At 40.3% G+C, this 23,999-nt stretch overlaps 1 protein-coding gene across 1 annotated transcript in view; it reads right to left on the bottom strand.

Annotated features, from left to right (window-relative positions):
* Nucleotides 1-23,999, bottom strand: part of ELP4 (elongator acetyltransferase complex subunit 4) — a 255,713-nt gene that overhangs the window by 207,230 nt on the left and 24,484 nt on the right. The window contains exon 3 of the mRNA XM_015428447.1: nucleotides 8,037-8,158. Within this exon, the coding sequence (XP_015283933.1) occupies nucleotides 8,037-8,158 (122 nt within the window). The remainder of the gene's footprint in view (nucleotides 1-8,036; nucleotides 8,159-23,999) is intronic.

Here is a 23,999-nt window from a genome sequence, read left to right as displayed (position 1 = left end):
GAGGTACTTTTCTCCCTTTCTCACAATACAAGAACTCGTGGGCACTCCATGAAATTGCTGAGCGGATAAAAGGAAGTACTTCTTCACCCAGAGAGTGATTAACACATGAAATTCACTGCCACAGGAGGTGGTGGCGGCTACAAGCATGGACGGCTTCAAAAGGGAATTAGATAAGCATATGGAGCAGAGGTCCATCAGTGGCTATTAGCCACAAGGTATAGATAGGGGCTCTGGGGCAAGTGATGCTCTGTCTTCTTGGTGCTTGGGGGGGTCAACAGTGGGAGGGCTTCTAATGTCCTGGCCCCACTGGTGGACCTCCTGATGGCACCTGGTATTTTTGGCCACTGTGTGACAGAATGTTGGACTGGATGGGCCTTTGGCCTGATCCAACATTGGCCTCTCTTATGTTCTTATGTTCTTATATTTCATTAAACAACACCTGATTCGTCTTTTTCATTACTTTTTTACTCAGTCAAGGAGGGCACTCAAGTCATTAATTTATGCTCCATCCTGTTTCGGAAGCTATCTTGACTTACCCAACCTTTTGTGTCAATGCAGAACTGGCTCATTTCAACCTAATTAAAGTACGTTAATCATGTTGCCTCACCCAGGCTCTATGTGCCCATGCAGATTTGGCTCACAATAGCTTAATCAAAGTATTTCCCCCACTTTTCTCTTTACTACACTTCTGTGATTCTTTGCAAAACAAGGAGGGAAGTATTTTGTTGGCCTCTACCTCCAGAGGTAGCCATTTTTTGTTCGGCTCTACCTCCTGTGGAAGACATTTTGGTTTGCGGCTTGCTTCCTGAGGGAGCCATTTGGGATGGTGCTCACCCCCCCTCCAAATTCGAAAGATGCCTACAGGGTCAAGAAGGTAGGGGATCCCTGTTCTAAAGTTTTGGATTGTGTAACCTATCCAAGCCATGAGAGAAGAATGGAGGGGAAGAGGAGGCAGCACACAGAGACATCCCATTCCTCTTAAAGGTCATCATACTGTTTGCAAGTGGGCTTATGCATGTAACCCAAACAGGAAGAAGGGAGAAGCAGGACTCTATAGATTATCATGGGGGGGGGGTCAAGCTAATTTTCTAAACTACGTTTCTCACATCAGTTGTCTTTTTTTAAAGACTTCTACACAAAAGGTGTAAAAATTGGGTGGAGTACTGCCACAACTGCCACAAAACGGAGCTGCGATGGCTCAAGTGGTTAAGACACTGAACTACAGGCTGTGGAAGGTCAGTAGTTCAGCAGTTCAAGACCCGAGTTGCCACATGACGGAGTGAGCTCCCGTCTCTAGTTCCAGCTCCTGCCAACCTAGCAGTTCGAAAGCAAGAAATTGCAAGTAGATAAATAGGTACCCCTTCGGTGGGAAGGTAACAGCGTTCCGTGCGCCTTGGTGTTTAGTCATGCCGGCCACATGACCATGGAAACGTCTTCGGACAGCGCTGGCTCTTCGGCTTTGAAACGGAGATGAGCACCGCAACCCTAGAGTGGTATTCGACTGGCTTTCGAGCAAGGGAACCTTTACCTTTACTGCCACAATTAGACACGTAGGGCATTTTCCATTATTACTAAATTTCTATGTATTTCTGCATAGGAAGAATGCTTTTCCTAACTGTTAGGAATTCCTGATCCTTATGTCGATTGCTATATTATTCTGCTTTCTTTGGCAGATGCACTAAACAAAATAAAATTCAAATAGTTTGACCTCTCTGCCTTGTTCTACTCCCTAGGGCATAATAAAACCCAGTGAACAATCTCACAACAGTTAATGAAGCTTAACCTCACACCCTCTTAATTACCAATGTATTACAACAACTATGTGAAGTACTATTGTGCTATTATTTAGCAACATAATTTATGTTGCATGTGAAATCCCTTTTAAATCTTTTCATCCTTGCAGGAATTTTAAAGAAAACACTATTTAGAATTTTAAACATTATATGTTTATTTATGTATCAATAAATGTGTTCTGATAAACATATTTTGTAGAGTAGCTGCTGTTACAATTAACTATACAAGATGCAGTTCTTTAAAAGTATATAAAAACTCATTAATGTTTGAAGTGATATTTACATAGTAATATTTCAAAACCACAAAAGTCATTCCTTTATTGAGGTACTTACTATCAGTTAGGGATTATTTATTTATTTATTTCATTTATACCCCCACTTTATCCCCAGGGGTAACCCAAACCAACTTACATTGTTCTACTCTCTTCCATTTTATCCTCATAACAAGCCTGTGAGGTAGATAATGCTTCAACTATTATTGTTGCCCATCTTACTGCTGTTAGTCTCTGCTCATCATAAGAACATAAGAACATAAGAGACGCCAAAGTTGGATCAGGCCAAAGGCCCATCCAGTCCAACACTCTGTGTCACACAGTGGCCAGAAATACCAGTGCCATCAGGAGGTCCACCAGTGGAGCCAGGACATTAGAAGCCCTCCCACTGTTGACCCCCCCCCCCAAGCACCAAGAAGACAGAGCATCACTTACCCCAGAGCCCCTATCTATACCTTGTGGCTAATAGCCACTGATGGACCTCTGCTCCATATGCTTATCTAATTCCCTTTTGAAGCCGTCCATGCTTGTAGCCACCACCACTTCCTGTGGCAGTGAATTCCGTGTGTTTCTTCACCTGCTCTCAGGATATTAGCTGTCATATTTTAACAAAATACACGAAACTATAATCCTCTGCAGAAACGCACTTTAGTACAAAACAATAAAAAAACAGAATTACCACTGTGGTAGCCACCTGGGAAAAGAGCAAGCTGCCCATAGTGCATGTGTATGGAGGGTTACTCCCCTTTCTCTATGACCAGCCTTGCTCTCCTGCAGGCACCCTGGCAAGTCTCACTCTCACAGTGGAGCCAGCCAGAGGATTAGTGATCATGGATTTGGTTCTGAGCAGTGTTTGAGACCTGGTGTGATATTTGGTGATGGCAGAACACACCCATCCCTCATCACGCCCCTGTGAGGATGAAGGAGGACAGCAAGAGGTGTTGGTGTGACACTGTGGCACCTCATCACAGCTCCAACTTCCATCTTGCCTGGTGCCAGCCAGCTATGCAGCATGGCTGGCACGGCAGCTGCACTAGTGAAAAGTTGCCCCGGGGACTTGCCCAACCTGTCATTGGTACCTTACTCCTGTATACACACAAGCACATCTGGGAGGGGGTTGCTAGTGGGCCAAGGCATAGAAGGCAGCCCATGCAGAGGCAAAGTCAAGAACTGCAATGGGCATAGAACTGCAATGGGCAATGCCCCTTCTAAGTTTGTGGGGGAAACAGGGGGACCACAATTGTCAGTGACTGGGTAGCCATCAGCAAGCTACCAGTCATTCATAATAGATCTCTAGATGACTCTGCCTCAGAATGTATAAAAGAAGTGGAGGTAGAGAGAATTAATACAACTCCCATCGTGGCCTTGAAAATATTTCCTGGTCTCTTAACCTGATATCTGAACACATCCTGGGCTCACAAACTCCTTCTCTACCACTCAGATTCTCTCCCTGTTTGTTTCCAGGAGTTAGTGTTAATCATAACCGTAGTTAGCTTTGAACCAAAATTTAAAAGCCAGGTCTGAAGCCGATTTGCAAACCCTGGTTAAAACAAACCAAGGTTTAGAATGACCTGCACGGCAGATGTAATGTTTATTTTGGTTAATGCTGTAAAAGTGGAAGAAGAGGGGAATTCAAGGCTGAAGGAGGAGGAGGAAGAAAGGGTGATAGCATAAATTATGGCAGGAGCATTTTAACCTGAGAAGCACCCTGATCGCTTAACTATGAAAGTGTTATGTCTGCTCCATGACACTGTTCCTTTGATTGCATAAAATATGTGTTACTAATAAATAGTGATGGGTACTTGAGAGGTTAATTCAACCCAAATCAACTGAAACCAATGGCACTTATGTACAGGGTTAACTTCCACAAGTCAGGCTGACAATGGGTCCAGTTTATCTCCATGTTTCTATACACATTTTCTGAATTCTGCAAAATACTGAACAGTAGCATTGCAAAATGCTGTACTCAGACCCCAAAAAGGTTTAGATCAGCTTTTACTTTATAATTTCTTATATTCTAATACATAGCACTACAGCTGTCTATTAGACAGGTGAACTGACTGAACAAAAATGTTTAAAATATCCCGTTTAAAGCCTCATGTATACTGTTCTATACGATTTTTACAGGGGTGTAATTTTTCAACAATGTTACATCTAATGCTGACTTCCTGAAGAAGCTTTGACTACAATAGGCATGAATGTGTTTTCAAAGGATGATGGATAAATTGCTGGGTGGTAATATAATATATCTTAGGCAGCTGATGGAGCTTTTTATATTCTACTTGTCTGTTAGTTATACAGTTTAAAGATAATTATGGTCTATAAAACCATCCTTTCCCCTTCCTAAAACTAGCAATATTTGTCTTCTTTATAGGATCAAGAAACTCCCAATCACATATCATAAAATTAAAGCAGGTCATTTAGAAAATTTTTGAAATTAATAATATGTATAAGAAATCCCATTTTTAGTCACCAGTATGTTGGATTAGCTGTGTGGTGATAGGCTATGAAGGTGCAATGGTTTATTTAAATTGTTAGCCGCTTGGCAGTCCCTGTAAGGCCAGAAAGGCAGGATATAAATTGTGTAAATAAATAATAAAAAATAAAATAAAATATTTAGAATGGAGAGACACTATCACTGAAACATTTTCAGTGCAATCCCACAGTTATTAAACTCAATGATTTCAGTGGGTTTAGATTGCAGTTAACTTTGCATAGAATTGCACTGCTTTAAACCTTATGCCTTATAAAATGCCTTATAAAATGCTCTAAAATCTTATGCCTAAACCTTGAGAGTACTCCGTCTTTCTGTGTTATACCTCTGAGGATGCCAGTCACAGCTACCGGTGAAACGTCAGGTCCTACAATGCCAAGACCACGGCCAGACAACCCGGAAAATCTACAACAGCTAAAATGTAGATTGCTTTACTGAGACCATATTTTAACAGATGGCAAAAAATGACTTAGGGTACTTATTCATGCATTTCATTTTTCTCAGGGCAGAAAGATTTGAAGGCTATGATACACATATACATGTTCCTATATGCAGAAAAACCACCAGTCTTTTTTTTCATGCTTGAAGGTATTACATCAAGACCGAAACGTAATGAAGGCATAACAATCAGAGTGACTTACAGCAGACAGTCAATATAAGTAACATTTCTTTCATAAAGTTTTTGGATAGGAAATTCTACTTAAAAAGCTAATACATCGTATAGGATAATTATATAAAGCTTATTCTTCAGTTCGCTCTCATCGTAAAATGTCATTCATCAGCAGTTTGGTGTAGTGTTTAAGAGTGTGGACTCTAATCTGGAAGAACTGGGTTTGATTCTCCACTTCTCCACATGCAGCTGCTGGTGTGACCTTGGGTCAGTCTTAAATTCTTTCAAAGCTGTTCTCTCAAGGACAGTTCTCAGGATAGCTCTCTCAGCCCCACCTACCTCACAGGGTGTTTGCTGTGGGGAGGGGAAGGGAAAGGAGATTGTAAGCCCCTCTGAGACTCCTCTGGGTAGTGAAGGGCGGGGTATAAATCCAATATCTTCACTACGCCAGTTTGGTGTAGTGGTTAAGTGTGCGGACTCTAATCTGGGAGAACCGGGTTTTATTCCCGACTCCTCCATTTGCACCTGGCTGGATGACCTTGGGCAAGCCATAGTTCTGGCACAGCTGTTCTTGAAAAAGAGCAGTTTCTGTCAAGAGCTCTCTCAGCCCCACCTACCTCACAGGGTGCCTGTTGTGGGGAGGGGAAGGGAAAGGAGTTTGTAAGCCGCTCTGATACACCTTTGGGTAGTGAAGGGCAGGGTATAAATCCAATCTCTTCTTCTTCTTCTATACAGAAAATGCTAAACGCAAAATTAAAACCTTTAAGCAAAAAGTCCAGTGTAAAAAGTCGACCCAGTTCCACTTATTTTTTGGCAGAATATATAGAATAAGGAGCTTGACAAATCTACTTTTTTATTCATTTACTGTCTTCACAGGACATTGTTGCTTGCAGAAACAATAATATCCCAAAGTACAGCCACTTACTACTTAGTTTTCCATCTGTAAAAAGAAGAGTACCTGAAACATTAAATAGCCCTAAAATCTGATTTTAACATTGGGGTACTTTTCTTATCTCAGCCAATGCAAGGTAAAGGGATTTTAAAAAATGCCCCACTAATTAATGAAATGTTATAACTGTCTGTAGGTTGGTGCAAACAGTGGGCTTCAATGAAGAAAGTTTACTGCACCACAGAAAAATATATATTACTAAGAGTAGAAGAATAACTCACAAATACCCAAAGGATTAGTGATTAATCTGAAGCAGGCTCTGGGTACTGTGTAACACAATGACTTCTGCCAACACAGATTTTGTTCCATGACATTTTACTACCCCAACATACACTGGTATTTGGCTGTGGTAGAGAACACACCCATAAATCTCTGTGTTTCTCACACTTCTCTCAAGTAATTTAGGCTTGCCAACCTCCAGGTGGGCAAACATAAAGAAACACCGTGTTAGAACAAAACACACTCTACTAATATGCACTTGTGTCTTCATATATCGATTTAAATACAATAGAGACCCTAGTGTATCTTACACATCAGGTGTAGGAGCAGGACCAGGGTACTTTAATTCATCAGGGTACTTTAATTTATCAGGGATGCCGCCCCAGCAGGATCACCTTAGCAATGCTGCTGGCCCAGCCTCTCTGATGGCTTCCAACACAATCCCCCCACCTCCTACACCTAACAGGTGGTTGTCTGTCAGGTGCAGCAGCGGTTGCAGGGGCTTAAAGCCATGCAGTCTACAGAGAGGTCCTTCAGTAGAGAGAAAAAAAGAATGTATGTCTCACTTAATTTTTTACACTACAATCTTCTCCATTAAAATTCCTACAACAAATGTTACATTTCAAATTTTACATCATCAGTATTATAACTGGATTTACGGAAGTTAAATACCGTAGCAAAGCACGGGTATCAGGCTAGTATTCAAGAAAGCCCCGGAGAAGCCTTCTATAGAATTGTTGACCTGTGCACTGTAGCATTGTGAGCTTTGGTTCCAGGAAAAATATGTCTGCCTGAAGAAGAATCTGTCAAAACACGCAATTGTTGCCTGGGAGATGTGTTGCTTGCTTTGATGCTTGTTGTATCATTTTTTTGTGGAAAACATAACAGCCTGCTGCATCTCTCATGCTTGCTTTGATGGTTGCTGAATTACTTCTTGTGGAGAACATAACAGCCTGCTGCATCTCTCATCGTTTACGACTGTTGCAACCTTCATCAGTCTCTTACCAGGAGCAAGATAGTCTACAGCATTGGAATAGGTCTCTGTAGCTGTGGACTTCTCTGTTAGTAGATATATAATGTTCTTTAGTTTTTTGCATTATAATTAATATGTATAAGATACACTAGGGTCTCTATTGTATTTAAATCGATATATGAAGACACAAGTGCATATTAGTAGAGTGTGTTTTGTTCTAACACGGTGTTTCTTTAGGTTTGTCTATGTTTGCCATGTTTCCCATTTGCTTGTTGCTGGCCCTCCTGGATGGAATTACTGTTTAACTACAGAGCACAGAGATCAGTTCCCCTGGAGAAAATGGCTGCTTTGGAAGGTAGTCTCTGTGACATTATACCCCAATGAGGTCCCTCCCAAAACCTTACCCTCCATACACTCAACCCCCAAATCTCTAGAAATTTTCCAGGCTGGAGCTGGCAACCCTACTCCGCGTACTTAATATCCTGAACAATGTTAATAAAATTGTGGTTTGTGTTTAACATCAAACATAATGTATTTTACAGATCAGACAGTTCAGAAATGTTTGTCCCAAAAGATTAATAGAACAATTCTCAACAGAGTTACATAGTCCTATTGACCACTGAAATCAAGGGTGCACACTCCTTAGGACTGCACTGTTAAGTGTGGTTCCATAACACTGTCTAAAAGATACTGAACAATATCACATTGAAGAAACTTTTTCTTTACCTTTAAAATGTCAGCAGGCTCCTCTTTAGCTGAAGCAATGAATAAATTATGTCCACAAACGATTCCCTCTGCAAGGAAGTGCTTGAACAATAGACTGGAGTAGATACCATATGTATCTTCCTCTGTGGGGGAAAAGAATAGACAGATTACCAAGAGAAGCAGATTTGTTGGTGTGTAAGAAAGGCCCCCCCCTGACCTGGGTAGCTCAAGCCAGCACGATCTCATCAGATCTTGGAAGCTAGGCAGGAGATGACATGGAGAATGGGAGACCACCAAGAAAGTCTAGGGCTGCTATGTAGAGGCAGGGAATGGCAAATCACCTCTGAACATTTCTTGCCTTGAAAACCTTATGGGGTCACTGTGTAAGCTGGCTGCAACTTGACAGCAAAAAAGGGGGTGGGGGTGAGAGACCACAAACAACTTGCCAATACTGCTTCAAGATCTGTGCATATTTTCCTCAATTTACATTCACAGTACTATAAGACCCCAGTGAATAACATCAAGCAGATGGATGGAACCAAAATTAAGGACATGTCTCTGTCATAGGCTATATTTTCACTTGATCAAGCTACAAAGCTTTGGAGAGCTCCTGATATAGGGCAGCCTGAACAGTAGCATATTCTATATTACCACTGGCCAGATGCCATTTTCAGAACAACCTGCCCAAGAGCAACTCCATGTTTAGAACATAATGAGTTGTATCCAACAATATCTTCTCCCAGAGCAAACCTGACAAGTCAGACTTCTCACTTCCCCCAGCAGACAGCTGACCCTCCAGAATTATTATTTTTTTTGGGGGGGGGGGAGTAAGTGGACCCTCAGAAACAACATGGGGGCAAATTGAGGGTATGCAGTGTGTGTCTGTATAGGACAGGGGAATCTGCAGAAATCATAACCTCTCTTCTGGATGGAAGTTCCCTTAAGTCTTTGAAATTGCATGGGTGAATAGAAGTTAAGATAGCAAAGAGTATCACAAAACATTTAGTATTTAACCAACTGTGGCTCAGAAGTCTAGGACCAAACAGAATGTCTGAACTTACCTGAATTATAAGAAAGAAAATATTGGTCTTATTTCTGTGCTAAATGACAAACATACTCTTCTCCTACGCTTTGCTGTACTGCTTCAATAGAGCACACAATAGGGTTACCAACCTCCAGGTGGAACCTGGAGACCTCCCGCTATTACAACAGATCTCCAGATTACCAAGATCAGTTCCTCTGGAGAAAATGGCTACTTGATAGTATGGTATTATACCCTGGTGAGGTCCCTCCCTCCTGAAACCCTGCCCTCCCCAGGCTAACCCCCCAAATCTCCAGGTATTTCCCAAAACAGAGCTGGCAACCCTAGCACAGAATCAAGGCCTTGCTAACTAGTGAAAAGGAATACTTCATGGAAGAAGGAGGAGGAGGAGGAGGAGGAGATTGGATTTATACCCCGCCCTTCACTCGGAGTCTCATAGCGGTTTACAAACTCCTTTCCCTTCCCGTCCCCACAACAGACACCCTGTGAGGTAGGTGGGGCTGAGAGAGCTCTGAGAAAACTGCTCTTTCAAGAACAGCTCTGACAGAACTATGGCTTGTGCAAGGTCATTCAGCAGCTGCGAGTGGAGGAGTGGGGAGTCAAACCTGGTTCTCCCAGATTAGAGTCCACGCACTTAACCACTATACCAAGCTGGCCTATCACACCTTTATAAACTGTGTAAACCCCCAAATTCATAAACACTGGCTTCAGTAAAGATCATATTCAGAGGAGACAGACTGTACAGAAATTTCTTCAGATTGAAGGAAAGACCGAATTCTTCTGCATCTTTTAAGGTGTATAGGGACTTTGGCTTCAAGAACTCAACTGTAGGAGACATTAAATATTAAAGTCTGACATAAGGGGATCTGAACATACAATTATATTTTGGTGGTTTGCTTGGAGCTCAGAGATGTATGCTGCAGGCAACTTCAGTGAGGAAAATGAGTCACCAGCTGTGACATGAAGGGCTGCCAGAGAAATGGATGTGCCATTGCAACCAACCATTACAAGTTGAAAACTTTTTGATATGGCCCTAAACTAATGGCTTGTAGGAATGAAAGTATGTTTTTACTGAAATTAGACCTTTGATGTTTGTCATCTGCTTGCTTGGTTGGGGTGGAAGAGCCTCTGCTTTTTAACGCAGAAAGCCTGAGGTTCAATCCCCAGCATCTCCAGTTGAAAAGGCAATACATTATGTGAAAGACCTCTATGTGAGACCATGGAGAACTGCTGCCAGTCTGAGTAGACAATACTGATCTTGTTGGAAAAATGGGCTGATGCAGTTCTTACCAGGGACCCCCCTCCCAGATGAGTGTTCTGACTCCATCTTGACTAAATTTGCTTTGGTAGCCATTTTAGGAGCTAGCAATGCCATACTTTGGAGAAGGTGAAGTCAAGATGCTCCTCAGGCTAAGCTAATGAGTGGCTAAAACTGTGGACAGGAGACTGATTCACTAATGGGACATCTACATGCCTACCCATTGCCACGGGGACTTGCAAAGCCAGGCACCCCCCTAGATCTATCAGTGTCATTTCATCAGGAAAGGCAAGACTGAGTACAAAATCTAATTACTATCAAGCAACCAATTGGCTTGATTAAGATAAAATATAAATAATTAAAATCAAAATATCTAAAGGTACTTATCATGCTAAAACATTTCACCCTTCAGATTCAGCTTTCACTCGTACTTTCCTGGCTGCCAAGGCAAACAACAGGGCTCTATATGAAATGAGTGAGTCAATATCTGAGAGCAGGTCAGTTTTTCTGCTTCCAAAGAAGAGTTTAAGCCCTTTAAGAATGCTGGAAGAAATGTTATTCTCTGTGCAAATATGGCAGAACATATCGGGGTAAATAGAAACGGAGTTCTGAGCAAAGTAAATGTGTCCCCCCCCCCCCAGTGACTATCAACAAAGCTGTTTGCATGGTCTGGAATCAAATAGATGTAAAGGCTATTGTGGATCCATGGGCAAGAAGAGAGGCAAGTGGTGGCAAGGGGAGAATAATACATGCTGGAGTAATCCAAGGCCACAACTTTATTGATTACAGCCACTGGAGCTTTGGTGAGGAATGGGGGACAGATCCATGCAATGGCAATCCTCCTAGCCTTCCTGCTGGGTGGAACTGCACAGGATGGCAGACCTTGGGATCCCACATTGGCATAAGCCAATGCATGGTTCCCTGCCACCTGGGAGTGAAGCCAGGTTACAGCCCCTGAACTGGGCACACCCCCTAATGGTTTCACCTCCAAGACCTCTTAAGGAAATCCCCAAATCACTTGGAAATGGGCACACAAGCACTACTTTCCCCCCAAAATGGATCCAGATCCATTCCCCGAAATGCCCACCAATAAGTTGTGATGAAAACACATGCAACCAACAAAAAACCCCTCAACACCCACAAATAAAGAAAGGGAAGGTAGGGAATCTGAGAAGCCTGTCTGTGGGCTCCACAGAGGGCCTGGCTAAAAGGGGGCCAGGCAGACGAGAAAGAGAACCTTGTCCTTCTGGTCCACCCAAGCAGTCCCACTCCAAGGTCCCAGTGCTGTCCATGATTGGTGCTGGAGCCATCATTGCAGAAGGCTGCCCAGAAAGTCAAGTGCGCTGGCCCACCATAGTAACAAGGAAAAGGAGAGAGGCACCTCCAGTTCCCTGCATCCTAGACCCCATCCTATGCTGTAAGACAGCCTCGGGTAAGCGTGGGAGCCTTGCTTCTGAGATTATGAAGGGTAATGTTAGACATATAGGAGGCTCTGATATGGTCCCTTTTAATCAATTTTAAACCAGATCAAAAATCTGGAGCTGGATTGCCTTTCCATAACTGCATCACATTTACCACCAGTCCCGAATATTGGTACTGGCCATAGGGACACTTTGGTTATCATCCAATATAGAGGAGCAGTGGAGAATATTGTTGTAAAAAGTACCTTTCTGTTTCATCATGAAGTATTGCCTGCTGAATAGACTGCTGGTGTCATTCCTTCACTTTCTCCAGAATCTAAGCATGGCAACCTTTATATTGGCCCTGAGTGGAGGCAAACCAATTTTCCCCCCTCTTCAGAGCTGCCTGGGTGCCTGTGGGCACGGCTAAAATTCTCTTTTAAAAGATTTTGGATGGATTCTAATTTTGTGACCAGGTGATCAATCCAGTGTCAAACCTCCACTCCATAAAGAACTTGTGGGACAGCCTTATTCTGGTATAATTTCAGAGCCAGGGCTATCAGGAAATCTCCCTTTGTGCTATACATTTTCAGAATAGCACCTATGGTCCTTTAAACCTATAGATTTGGTGACTTTGGTTCCCCCACCACCACTCTGAATATAAAGGCACTACATTGATCTATTTATTGTCCACATACATTTACAAGGCCTTTGTCTAGACCATCTCTTTGATCTTACCATAGTTAATATTTAAGGGCACTTCTCAGCATAAATTGCCTAGCTTTGTAGCACCTGTTTGAGGCTAATGCATGTGAGATACAACAGAACTGTATCATTAGCATATAGAAAAACCAACTGATATTTTACAGGAAGATTATAAATGACATTTCTTTACCATTCATTGTTTCATAACAGCAACTATAAAAAAGAGTCCTGTTAGACACAAAAAGTTCATTAGGTTCAGCACCCTGTTCCGAACAGTGGCCATAAGCAGGGCATGAAGGAAAAAGCCCTCTCTGGCTATTGGCCCCTACAGCTTTTATTCAGAGATAAACAACTTCTAAACATGGTAGTTCCATTCAGGTATCATGATTTTTTTCTATACAACATTTTATATAATTGTTCATTTCCTACATGAAAAAAGTGTGTGTGTATGTGTGGTTCCAAATTAGGGGTGTTTATCTGAATGAAATTAGGGGTGTTTATCTGAATGAAAAAAGAATCTGATTTGGCTACCAATATAGCTGAGCCTGATGAAAAGCCGATATTAATTGACTTTTATTTGGGCATGGCTCGGAGAAGGTGTTTAAAGAGTCCCGTGGCAGAACGGTTTAGAGAAGGCATTTGAAGAGACCATGGCACCAGCATGACTTGGCGAGTGAACTCAGAAGGCATTTACAGAGACCGTGGTCTCTTTAGATGCCTTCTGTGTTCGCTTAACGAGTTGCAGCACAGTGGCGGCACAGCTTGGAGAAGGCATTTAAAGGGACCATAGACTATTTAAATGCCTTCTGAGTTCACTTGCTGAGTCATGCCTCTGCTGCAGTGCAACTCAGTGAGTGAACTACAAAGGCAGGCACCTAAAGGGACTCGCTGCAGAGACATGCAGCTTGGAGAAGGCAGGCATTTAAAAGGCCAGTCCCTTGAAGCGCCTTTTTTCCTCGATTGGAAACAATGGAGAATGGGGGCATCTTCTTCTGGGGCCCATAGAATTGGATCCCTTGGTCCAATCTTTTGGAAACGTGAGGGTTTGGGTTTTTTTAGGAGAGACACCAGTAGCTATGCTGCAAATTTGGTGCCTCTACCTCAAAAAAGCATCTTCCCGAGCCTCAGATACCCCCGGATTAATTCTCCATTATAGCCTATGGGGAACCATTGACTATAATGGTCCCCACAGGTTATAATGGAGTCAAAAAATGGAAATTCTGATTATTTCCCAAATCCCAATACCATACCGATATTGGGATTCAGGAATATCGGCAAATATTGATGTCTGGGGGTTCAATATACCGATCCTGGAAAATACCAATTTTTTTTTCCTTGCACACTCCATTCCAGATTTTAAAGCACATATGGCAACATCATAATTGTTAATGTGGCACAGGTAAAAAGAAACACAGCTTACTTCTACTAGTCTGTTCTCAAAATAGTTTAAATAAGACTGATTTAGTTTAATTTAGAGCAATGAGAATAATAAATTTAAAGCAGGTTCTTTAGTTTAATTGTGCTATGGATAAAACAAGACTGTAGTTTAGATTACAGATGGAATATGGGCTCAAGAAATACCAACAGGCTGCTGTGAGCAAAAATTATGCAAACATTTGTTGCCTGAGCATGGCTGCATTTTATAGCTCAAATTTACAATGTTAGGTCTTCAAAGAGACAAGGAGTTGCAAGAAAATAAAGGGTGCTTTTAAAAGTATTACTTTGTTTCTTCTTTTGCTAAGCTCACAATAAACAGGAAAAATAAACTCTCAGAGAGCAACCTAAATACCAAAACACCTCACTCTGCTACAGTACTCAAAGGATTAAACATGTTTCAGAAAACCTCTACAATGTATCTTGAATGGTTAAAGCCAATGCTTCTGTAAGACTCCTTCAATTTGTCACATAGAGAATAGCTTTTTATTGATTCATTTCTAGGTCACTAAACTTTTGTTTATTCAAAAGATCTAAAGTGCACTCATATGGGGCTTTTTGATGCTGTCCACTGTTTCTAGCTTCAGTGCTCATGTTGCTATTCAAAGCACACACTGCTTGGATCCCTCCCTCCAATTGTTTCTTGCAGGTATTTCTGCACCACTGAAACTAGCTTTTCTTGTGTTCGTACTGTACCACTTAACCTGCAACTGAAGAATTTTTCATTAACCATGAAAAAAGCAAGTTGCAGATATTTATTTAAAATATTTACACTGCATCTCTCTATGTAAAATGTCTAAGGCAGCTTACAAGTCAATAAAAGAACATACAAGTCATTGCCAACAACTACAAAAGCAGCTAAGACGTTAATACTATAAAGCACCAACACGGCTATCCACCTGAAAGCCCTAAGAGTAGAAGATAAAAATCCTAAAAAGAAGCAGTTAATAAAAACACCACAGCATCTAAAATTACAGTAGATGAACTTGAAAACAGAAGCATAACCAATCACGTAAAGGCAAGAATCGGGAAAATTTAAAAAAGAGGGTTGCATAAAATCACATAAAACTTGGGTAAACATATTTTGTGTTCACCTTGGCACCTAGAAGATTGCAGTTCAATATCTGATAAGCCCCTCTAGGAAGAAGATTCTGAAACTTCAGGGCCAGAACAGAAAATGCCCCTGGTGGTCTTCCATCTTGTCCCTGGTACTGGAAGCACCATTATCTTAAGGACATGCTGGCCCATACAGAAGAAGGTGCTCCTTCTGATAGCCTGTATGGTGTCATAGGTAATAATCAGCACTTTGAATTATGCCCAGAAATGAACTTACAACAATGATAATATTTTCAAACTGGTGATACGTGGTTCTTACAAGCCTATGCTGCAAGCAACCTATCTTTCTTATCTTGGACCAACAGAAGCTTCAGGACAGTTTTCGAATGCAGCTACATTTAGAGTGCATTGCAAGATATAACCAAAGCATGAGAAGCTGTAGACTAATAACACAATTATAGGGAGCTGGGTGCACAACATTCAACAGAGAAAATGTGCAACTCCATCTTAAGCCTACATCTACATATCTGCTCCTTACAGAATAGCCTGACTCTAAGATACACAATACCTCAGTGTTACCTTCAATTTATTAGTCCTCATTCAGCCCATTACTACCACGAGCCTGAACATCCACTGTAGATATAATCTGCATATTGTGCACCTTACCCCAGATCCACATATGACCTCTCCCAGCAGTCTCCTGTAGTTGATAACAACATGGGGGACAAAATAGAATACTGTGGGATCCCATATTTCAATGGGACCAAGCATTTGTACTCTAGTATCATTTCTAGAACAAGTCAAGTAGGATCAGAACCACTATAGCATAGTACACCCAATACTGATTCTGGCCAACTGGTCCCAAATGATTTCAGGGTACTGAAAGCTGCCACAAGGTTTAAAAAAAACCAACAAAAAACCCCAAACCCTGACACAGTTGCACTCTCTCTGACTCAGTTCAGACTGGCAATTTGGCCCGTTATAGGCACGTTTCAGAAACGTTCCACTAATGGATTAAAGGGGCCGTTCACACAGGCACATCTGTCCGGCGTTCCCCAGGCGCACTCAACCCCTCTCATAACGCTTCCCTCCTGAGTTTAAAAGATACCAGGTGAAAGTGGTATCAAACCCCTGGAAAGTGTGATTATCCCACATCCATCCTGCTTCCCGGAAGTGTGAACGCAAAAAGCTGTAGGGAGGGATGCACACATGCATGAGCGCATAAGTGCACATAACCGGATTACCAGAAAAACCAGCTTACAGCCACACCTCCAGGCCGATGCTCGTGTGAACGCTCCCTTGCGCCTCCTCCCCAGTACACTCCCGCATCAGTTGATGCAGTGTGACCGAGAAAACCTGGAACAGTTTGTTCCAGGTCTTTTTTGCCACGACTCCCTCCCGCTTCAAACTGACAGTGTGAACTCAGCCTCTGTCTCTCCCAAGCAAACCATAATGGGCTGCACTTTTTAAGAGGCTTAGAAGTGCTGTATCAACAACTAAAGGTTAATTCTTCATAGAGCCAGAGCCTTGAATGACAGGCTGCTCCAGGCAATCTGATTGGTTGGCATCAGCTGAGCAAAAAATAAAAAAGTCTTCAAAGAGCTGGATGCTGAGAGAAGTCAGTCAGGTTCCTGCCTTTACTGTGAAGAGTACTGAGACTGTCTACAAACAGCCCTGTCAAAGAGGATTTAGTGCTGACAGAGTCAGATTTCTAACTTGACTGAACACAGTCTGAATTCAGCATTAGCTGAGAGCAGTTTGAACACAGACAGGAATACTGTGGGGAGAGTTTGGCAAAGAGATGGGTAGTACAGAAGATTCCCATTCAGGCCAAAGTAAAGGGGATATCTAGAGAGAGAAGATTCCCTACCCAGTCAAACAGGGAGAGTTATCTCTGAGGAGTACAGAGATCCCTGGGTTGGTGTGATTAGGAACTGTCTTTAGAGATCTTAAAAGTCAGTCAAACAGTCAAGAAGAGTAATGGTGCTCCAAAGAGAAGAGGTTTGGGTACTGGGAAGAGGGTACCAGCCTTCTGGGCATCAAAAAGAGTCAGCGATTGTACAAATAAAGAATATTAGAGTGTTTGGAAAAACACTGGAACAAAAGCCTCTCAACATAAATCAGGGGTGTCAAACTCACTGGAAATGTGTTATTTAAAGTTTTAAAACTTTAATTGTGTTTGTGCCTGAGTTTCATTCAGCCCATTACCACCATGAGCCTGAACATCCACTGTAGATATAATCGCCTAGAAATAATCTGCATATTGTGCATCTTACCCCAAATTCACGTATGACCTCAGGGAGCTGGCACAGAGACTCACTTTGCAAACCACCAGAACACACCAGATCGCCTCTAGCTAGGGACGGGAGGAGGAGATCTTTCCCGGGGCGTGTGCCTCCACGCGCCTCTGGGAGGATGGGGCTGGGGTCCTTGCCTGGGCTGTGCGCAGTGGCCCGAGGGAGGCAGGCAGGGATGGGGGGGAGAGATCTTTCCCGGAGTGCTGGCTCCAGGAGGATGGAGGACGGGGCTCGGGGGCGCTTACCTGGGCTGTGCGCAGCGGCCCAAGGGAGGCAGGGAGGGATGGGGGGGAGATCTTTCCCGGAGCAGTCCAGTGGCTCCAGGAAGATGGAGAACGGGGCTGGGGGGGCTTGCCTGGGCCAATAATAAAAAACTAATAATAAGAAACCCTTTCCCCCGCCCGACCCTATATTTTAACAATAATATCATTATATAAAAACTATCTTTCTATTATCTTATATATAGAAAAAAACAGTCATACATATTTTTCTGCAACATAGAGGCTATTGATGCTACCAGTTCAGTTACATGTAGTCTAAGAAGATTTAGGAATTTTGCTGCTTTTATGCGGAGTGGTGTTGATGAAAACCATTCTCTTGAAACCTTTCTTGCTGCCATCTGTTGGTTCATTCAGTCCCAAATGTTTCAGCATTTGTAATCCTATTGCATAATTTTGTGCTTAGAGTCTTTTACCATCATAGAAAACTTGAAGTGTTGCTGGGCCATTCCACCTATATTTCTGATTTACAGATTTTAGTTGGCTTATTATTGGTTTCAGTTCATTGATAGCCTCTGAAGGAAGGTCTGGATATAGTTCGATTTTGAACTCTTTATAATGAAGAGTACCATTTTGTTTCACTTCAGTCATTATTTGTTTCTTTAATCTGTAGTCTAATAAGGTTAAAGGCTTTTGTTATTGTAGGTGCTTCTCCCAAGTCCAAATTTAAGACAGTTGCTAGCCAATTGGCTAGAAATGTTGGTAAATCTACTTCTTCTTCCAACTGTCCTGGGAAGCCTCTGCTGTTGCAAAATTTTTATATTATGCAATCAGAAGACGACGCTTGAATAGCCAAATGTAAGAGACTGATGCATCTTTGTATTTTCCTGTATTTCCATGATATTTTGTGCTTTCATGCCAATAAAGGTTTTGTGTGTGTATTCTGGCATGATTCCATCTCCAAAACAAGCATTTTAGTTTTTTTTTTTTTTTAAATATTTTTATTAACTTTTATAATTCGTAACAATACAACACAAAACAATGCATCAAAATACAACTTAATTAACTGTTATGCAACATATATATGCACTTTAGCCTCAGTCATTAATAAAAAGCAAAGTCCAGATATGCCTCTGGCAACCGATATAGGCTGTTCGGGGTCTTTGTAACATACTTAAAAAAGGAATACCATCTCAGCATAAACTTATTATCCACTGTATTGTTGTAGGCTGAAAGAATGCGGTTTGCTATTTTATCTGCAACTGCTAGATCCCAGCATTTTGATACCCATTGACTTATAGTGGGGATTTTATTTTGGTTCCATTCTTTGGCCAGCAGCGTTTTGGCCGCTGAGCACAGAATAGATACTAGTTCTCTTTTTTCTACAGTGATGGTTGAAAGTGACCAATCTCCTAATAAAAAAACTTCAGGCGTAAATGGTAGGTCAAGTTCAGTAATTTTTTGAAGTTCTATGTGAATTTGGCGCCAAAATTTATTAACTTTTTGGCATTCCCACCAACAGTGTATATACGAGCCTCTCTCGCCACATTCTTTCCAACATAGTGGAGTAAGTTTGTGCTTGCAATAGAACAGTTTCACAGGAGTCAAGTACCATCTGGAATACAACTTAAACGATTGGAGTTTCAATGTTAAATGTGCAGTTTTCATTTGAAATGAGTTCCATACGCTAGACCAGCTTTTATCTTCTATAGGATGTGTTAAGTCTTTTTCCCATGCTCTTTGAGCAGTTGTTTTTCTTTGCCACGATTCTTCATTTAAACTTGTGTATATGATTGAGATAGCTCCTCTAGTGTGTGTACTAGATTTTGTAATTAGTTTCTCAAACTTTGTTAGGGGGCGCATTAAGTCAGTAGAGCGGGATATGTCGTTATACATATGTTGTAGCTGACATATTTGCATCCAGTTTGTTTTTATATTATATTTAGTTTGAAGTTGTTGCTGGGTTAGTAATTTACCCTTAATAATGATGTCTTTTAGTCTAAATACATTTTTCTCTCTGAATGCCGCATAGTCAGAATTAATTCTCCCCGGAAAAAACCAGTGCTGGCCTAAAAATGCTGCAATTGGGGAGATTCCTGGTGAAAGTATAGCTCTATATTTGTCCCAGAGTTTTATCGTTAATTTCACAAATTTGTTGGAAGACTGTTTCCATTGTCTATCTTTAGAGATATTCCAGATGGCTTCCGCCATTCTATCATGCATTAGTGTACTGCCTTCAATCTGTGCCCAAGTTTTTTCGCAGTTGGCGTCAGCGTAAAAAATCAGTGTCTTTAGCTGGGCAGCTTCATAATATTTCATTAATGAGGGTACAGCCAGCCCGCCATATGTTTTGGGTTTATTTAACATTAACTTATTAACTCTAGCTTTTTTGTTGTTCCATAAAAATTTGGTTAATTTAGTATCCCAATCTTTAAATACCTTAGGGGGTATTTCAATGGGTAGATTTTGAAAAAGGAACAAAAATTTAGGTAAAACTATAGTTTTATATAGATCCACTTTTTCCAATAATGACAAGTTAAGTTTTGTCCAGTCTTCAAATAATGACAACATTTTAGAACCCAGTGGTTTAAAATTATGGTCAAAAAGGTCATCCAGATTAAGTGGAATATTTATGCCAAGATGTTTCCAGCTTGAGGTTACCTGCTGAAAGGAGTAAGATTGAATTATGTCAGCTATTTCAGTATGGGGTAGCGCTATTGGATAAAAAGAAGATTTTGAATAGTTTATAGAAAACCCAGATACTTTGCCAAATTTTTGTAAGTGAGTAATTAATGGATAAAAAGAGGATTTGGGGTCTTGTACATAAAAAACCGCATCATCTGCGAAAAGACTTATTTTGCAGCAATTAGAAAATATATTAATTCCTTTTATCAAAGGATCTTCTCTTACCGCATAAGCAAGAGGCTCTAAAGATAGGGCAAACAAAATTGGAGAAAGCGGGCATCCCTGCCTGGTCCCCCTTTGCAGAAAAATATCGTGTGAATCTAGATGGTTAATTGAAAATATTGTTTTTGGTTTATTATAAATTGCACTAAGTGTTTGGAGAAAAATCGGTCCGAAATTCATATGTTTTAATAGCTCTAATAGAAAGTTTGGCTCCACCCTGTCGAAAGCTTTCTCTGCATCGACTGAAAGTATGGCTGATTTTATGGAATTTTGTTGACAATAGTTGATAACGTTTAGAGTTTTTCTAATGTTATCAGTGATTGTGCGGCCCGGCATAAAGCCCGCCTGATCTTTGTGTATGTATTTTAATATGATGTTGTTGAGCCTAACCGCCAAAATAGAAGAGAGTATTTTAAAATCAGAATTTAGAAGAGAGATTGGCCTATAAGATGCCGGAAGAGTTCTATCCTTATCAGGTTTTGGGAGGACAATTACCTTTGCTTCCGTCCAAGTAGGAGGAAGTTGCCCAGATGTTAATACATGATTTAAAATTTTTAGAAGATGATCCTTAATTTGGGTTTGAAAAATTTTGTAAAATTCAATGGGAAAGCCATCCCTTCCTGGAGCTTTATTATTTTTCATCGCTTTTATGACTTTTAACATCTCTTTTTCTGTTATAGGCTGCTCTAGAAATTCCCTATGTTCCCGTGTCAGTTTATTATTATATTTTATAGAGTTTAAATAGTCTTGAATGTCTGATAACTTTGGATTAGTAGAAGTATATAGTTTTGCATAGAAATCAGCAAAAACAGATGTAATTTCTTTGGGAAGATTATGTAATTGGTGGTGTTCATCTTTTATATTATATATTGTGGAGGAAGCAATTTGTTGTGAAACTCTATGTTTTAAGATTTTTATTGATTTGGGTGTTCTTGTGATGTATTTTTGTTTCAAAAATAAAAATTGTTTTTGTATATGTGTTGTTTCTAAAAGATCTAGTTTTTTCCTTTCCTTTTGCAGCTTACGATACGTCTTTTCCCCCCCATGCTTTTTATGCTTTTTTTCTAGTCTTTGAATTTCTTCCATAATCTCATCTACCACTTTCTGTTTGTTTTTTTTATAGGAGGAAGCTAGAGAAATGATATGTCCCCGCATGGTTGCTTTAAATGCTTCCCAAATGGAGATTGGTGATGCTGAACAAGCTGCATTAAAGTCAAAATATTCTGTGATCTTATTTTTGATAGTTTCCTTTATACCCTCATTATGCAATAAAAAAGTATTTAATTTCCAATGAAAATTGCTCTCTGTTGTTTGTTGTGCATCTAAAATACACGAGACCCAAGAGTGATCAGAGAGAACCGTGGGGCCTACATTCGATTCAATCATGTTAGGAAGTAATGCTGTAGAGGCTAAAAGGAAATCTATACGAGTATATATTTGATGTGGTGCCGAGTAAAAAGTATATTGCCTGTCCTCAGGATTTAGTTCCCTCCAAATATCAATTAATCCAAAAGAATCAAAGATTCCCTGAAGTTTGGTTTTTTTATTTGGATGCTTTTGCTTTGCCAATGTATTATAAGTTCTGTCAATCCTAGGGTCCACAATATAATTTAAGTCAGCACCAATAATTATTTCCCCTGCTTTAAAATCCATCAAATTCTTTAATGTGTCTACTATGAAATCAATTTGATCAGAGTTCGGGGTGTAAATTGAAGCAATAGTTAGTGGTTTCCCATACAATTCACCTTGTACAAAAACATATCTTCCCCTAGGGTCAATTTCAGTTTTTTTACATTGAAAAGGTAGATTGCTAGAAATCAAAATGGCTGTTCCCCTTGCTTTGGAACTTCCTGGAGCCTGAAAATGCTGAGAAAACCATTTTGTTTTTAAAACTTGATTGATAGATGTTTTTAGATGTGTTTCTTGAAGACACAAAATATTAACTTTTTGCTTTGTCCATAGATTTGACGCCCTTTTTATTTTAATTTTGTCATTGAGGCCTCTGGCATTCCAAGTGGAAATATGAATTTGTTGCATAAAACCACTACTAACTTTTAACAACTAAACTACAACTCACAAAATCGACCCCTCTATAAGAAGGGTAGTGTTCAGACTAACTGGCCTACAAATGAGCCAGAAAGTAGGAGCAAGGCTCCCTGCCACTCCTAATTGAATCACTTTAAATATGTAAGAGAAATAAAAACGTAAAATTAAAGCTTTATTGGGGGAGAAACGATAAAAAATGCTTCCGTCTCCCTCCCACCTCAGGCGTTATAAAGTTGGGTTTTCTCCTTCTATAGAAAATATATTGAAGAGCTTATAACAAACAGCTGTCTTCCTTTAATTTTGAGCCAAACAGGCTATACAAGCCTTAGACAAACAGGCTATACAAACCTTAAAGTTATATAACATAAAAGACTGCTTAAAATATTAATTCAATAGTGTTATATGTTTTTTCAAAAATAGATTGATGTCTCTTTTTCTATAAAACCACAAATTGGGGTATTTATAGCTTAGTTCCAACATAGTTTATAAGGCAAGTAATACAGGTAAGCCTTTACAAAATAAGATTGGTTGAGCTTGTCTCATATCTTATTTAAAAATTGTCATTACCTTAAAGCTTTTGAACCACTCAGCATGCATTTGATTAGGCTTACTTAATAATTACAAAAGTGGTACTCATCCCTTTGATTCCATTAAACTTTTTTTTTTTTTGAACCAAGGAAAAAATGGGTTAACTGTACCTTTGAACATCTTGTGCTATACCATTCGTTTACTTATATACAAAAATAAATTGGTTGAGTTCACCTTATAAATTAACAAAGGGTTGGTTATGATTTATAAATGAGAAAAACTTTAAATTAAAGAATAATCAACTAAAACGTAAAAAGAGGTTATCTTCACCTTTAAAAAAACCAATTCAACCATTACAATACATTTTCATTTAGGTTTACCTTAATGCAAAACATTGTTTAAATAATATATATTAACCAAGGAAAGAATGGGTTAACTGCACCCTTGAACATCTTGTGCTGTACCACTTGTTTACCTATATATACAAAAGAAAGATGGGTTAACAGCCCCCTTAAACATAGTTTACTTCATCATATATTAGACATTAAAAAAGTATTAATAAATGGCTTGTACAGATGAACCAAAGAAGGAATGGGTTAACTGCACCCTTGAACACCTTGTACTATGGCGTACGGTTATCTGTATATTAAAAGAAAAAAATGGGTTAACTGCACCCTTAAACATAATGTGCTTCAACAAATATTAAACTTATGAAAATAGAAAATTGTTGATAACAAGCTTGTCAGGATATATTAGTGTACAGTAACTTAACAGGAACTTAGATGACTGTAGAGCTTAGATTTTGTTCCAATAGTACTTATCAGGTTAATAGTAGTATGTGGAAAAGGTTTTTAGAGTCAAACGACAAGGCTCTTCTGCCTAGTGTTCACCATAGTCTTCGAGTAGAGACTAGAGTTAATATAGTTCCGGGAGGAATATACCCTCCGTCTCAGGTCCGTCGCTCATTCAAAGAGTTCCAGTGGACCGATTGGCAAAACAACAAAGTATTTTGGCCATCTAGGCTCTTGATTCCAAATAAATTTAAAGTTCACACACGGGATTTCTTTTTTCTTCCTGCTTGTAGCCAGCGGTG

This window comes from Gekko japonicus, unplaced genomic scaffold, assembly GCF_001447785.1.
Source record: "Gekko japonicus isolate JY-2015 unplaced genomic scaffold, Gekko_japonicus_V1.1 scaffold687, whole genome shotgun sequence".
NCBI lineage: Eukaryota > Metazoa > Chordata > Lepidosauria > Squamata > Gekkonidae > Gekko > Gekko japonicus.
Note: the sequence above shows the minus strand (reverse complement) of the source record. Positions and strands in the feature narration are given on the sequence as shown.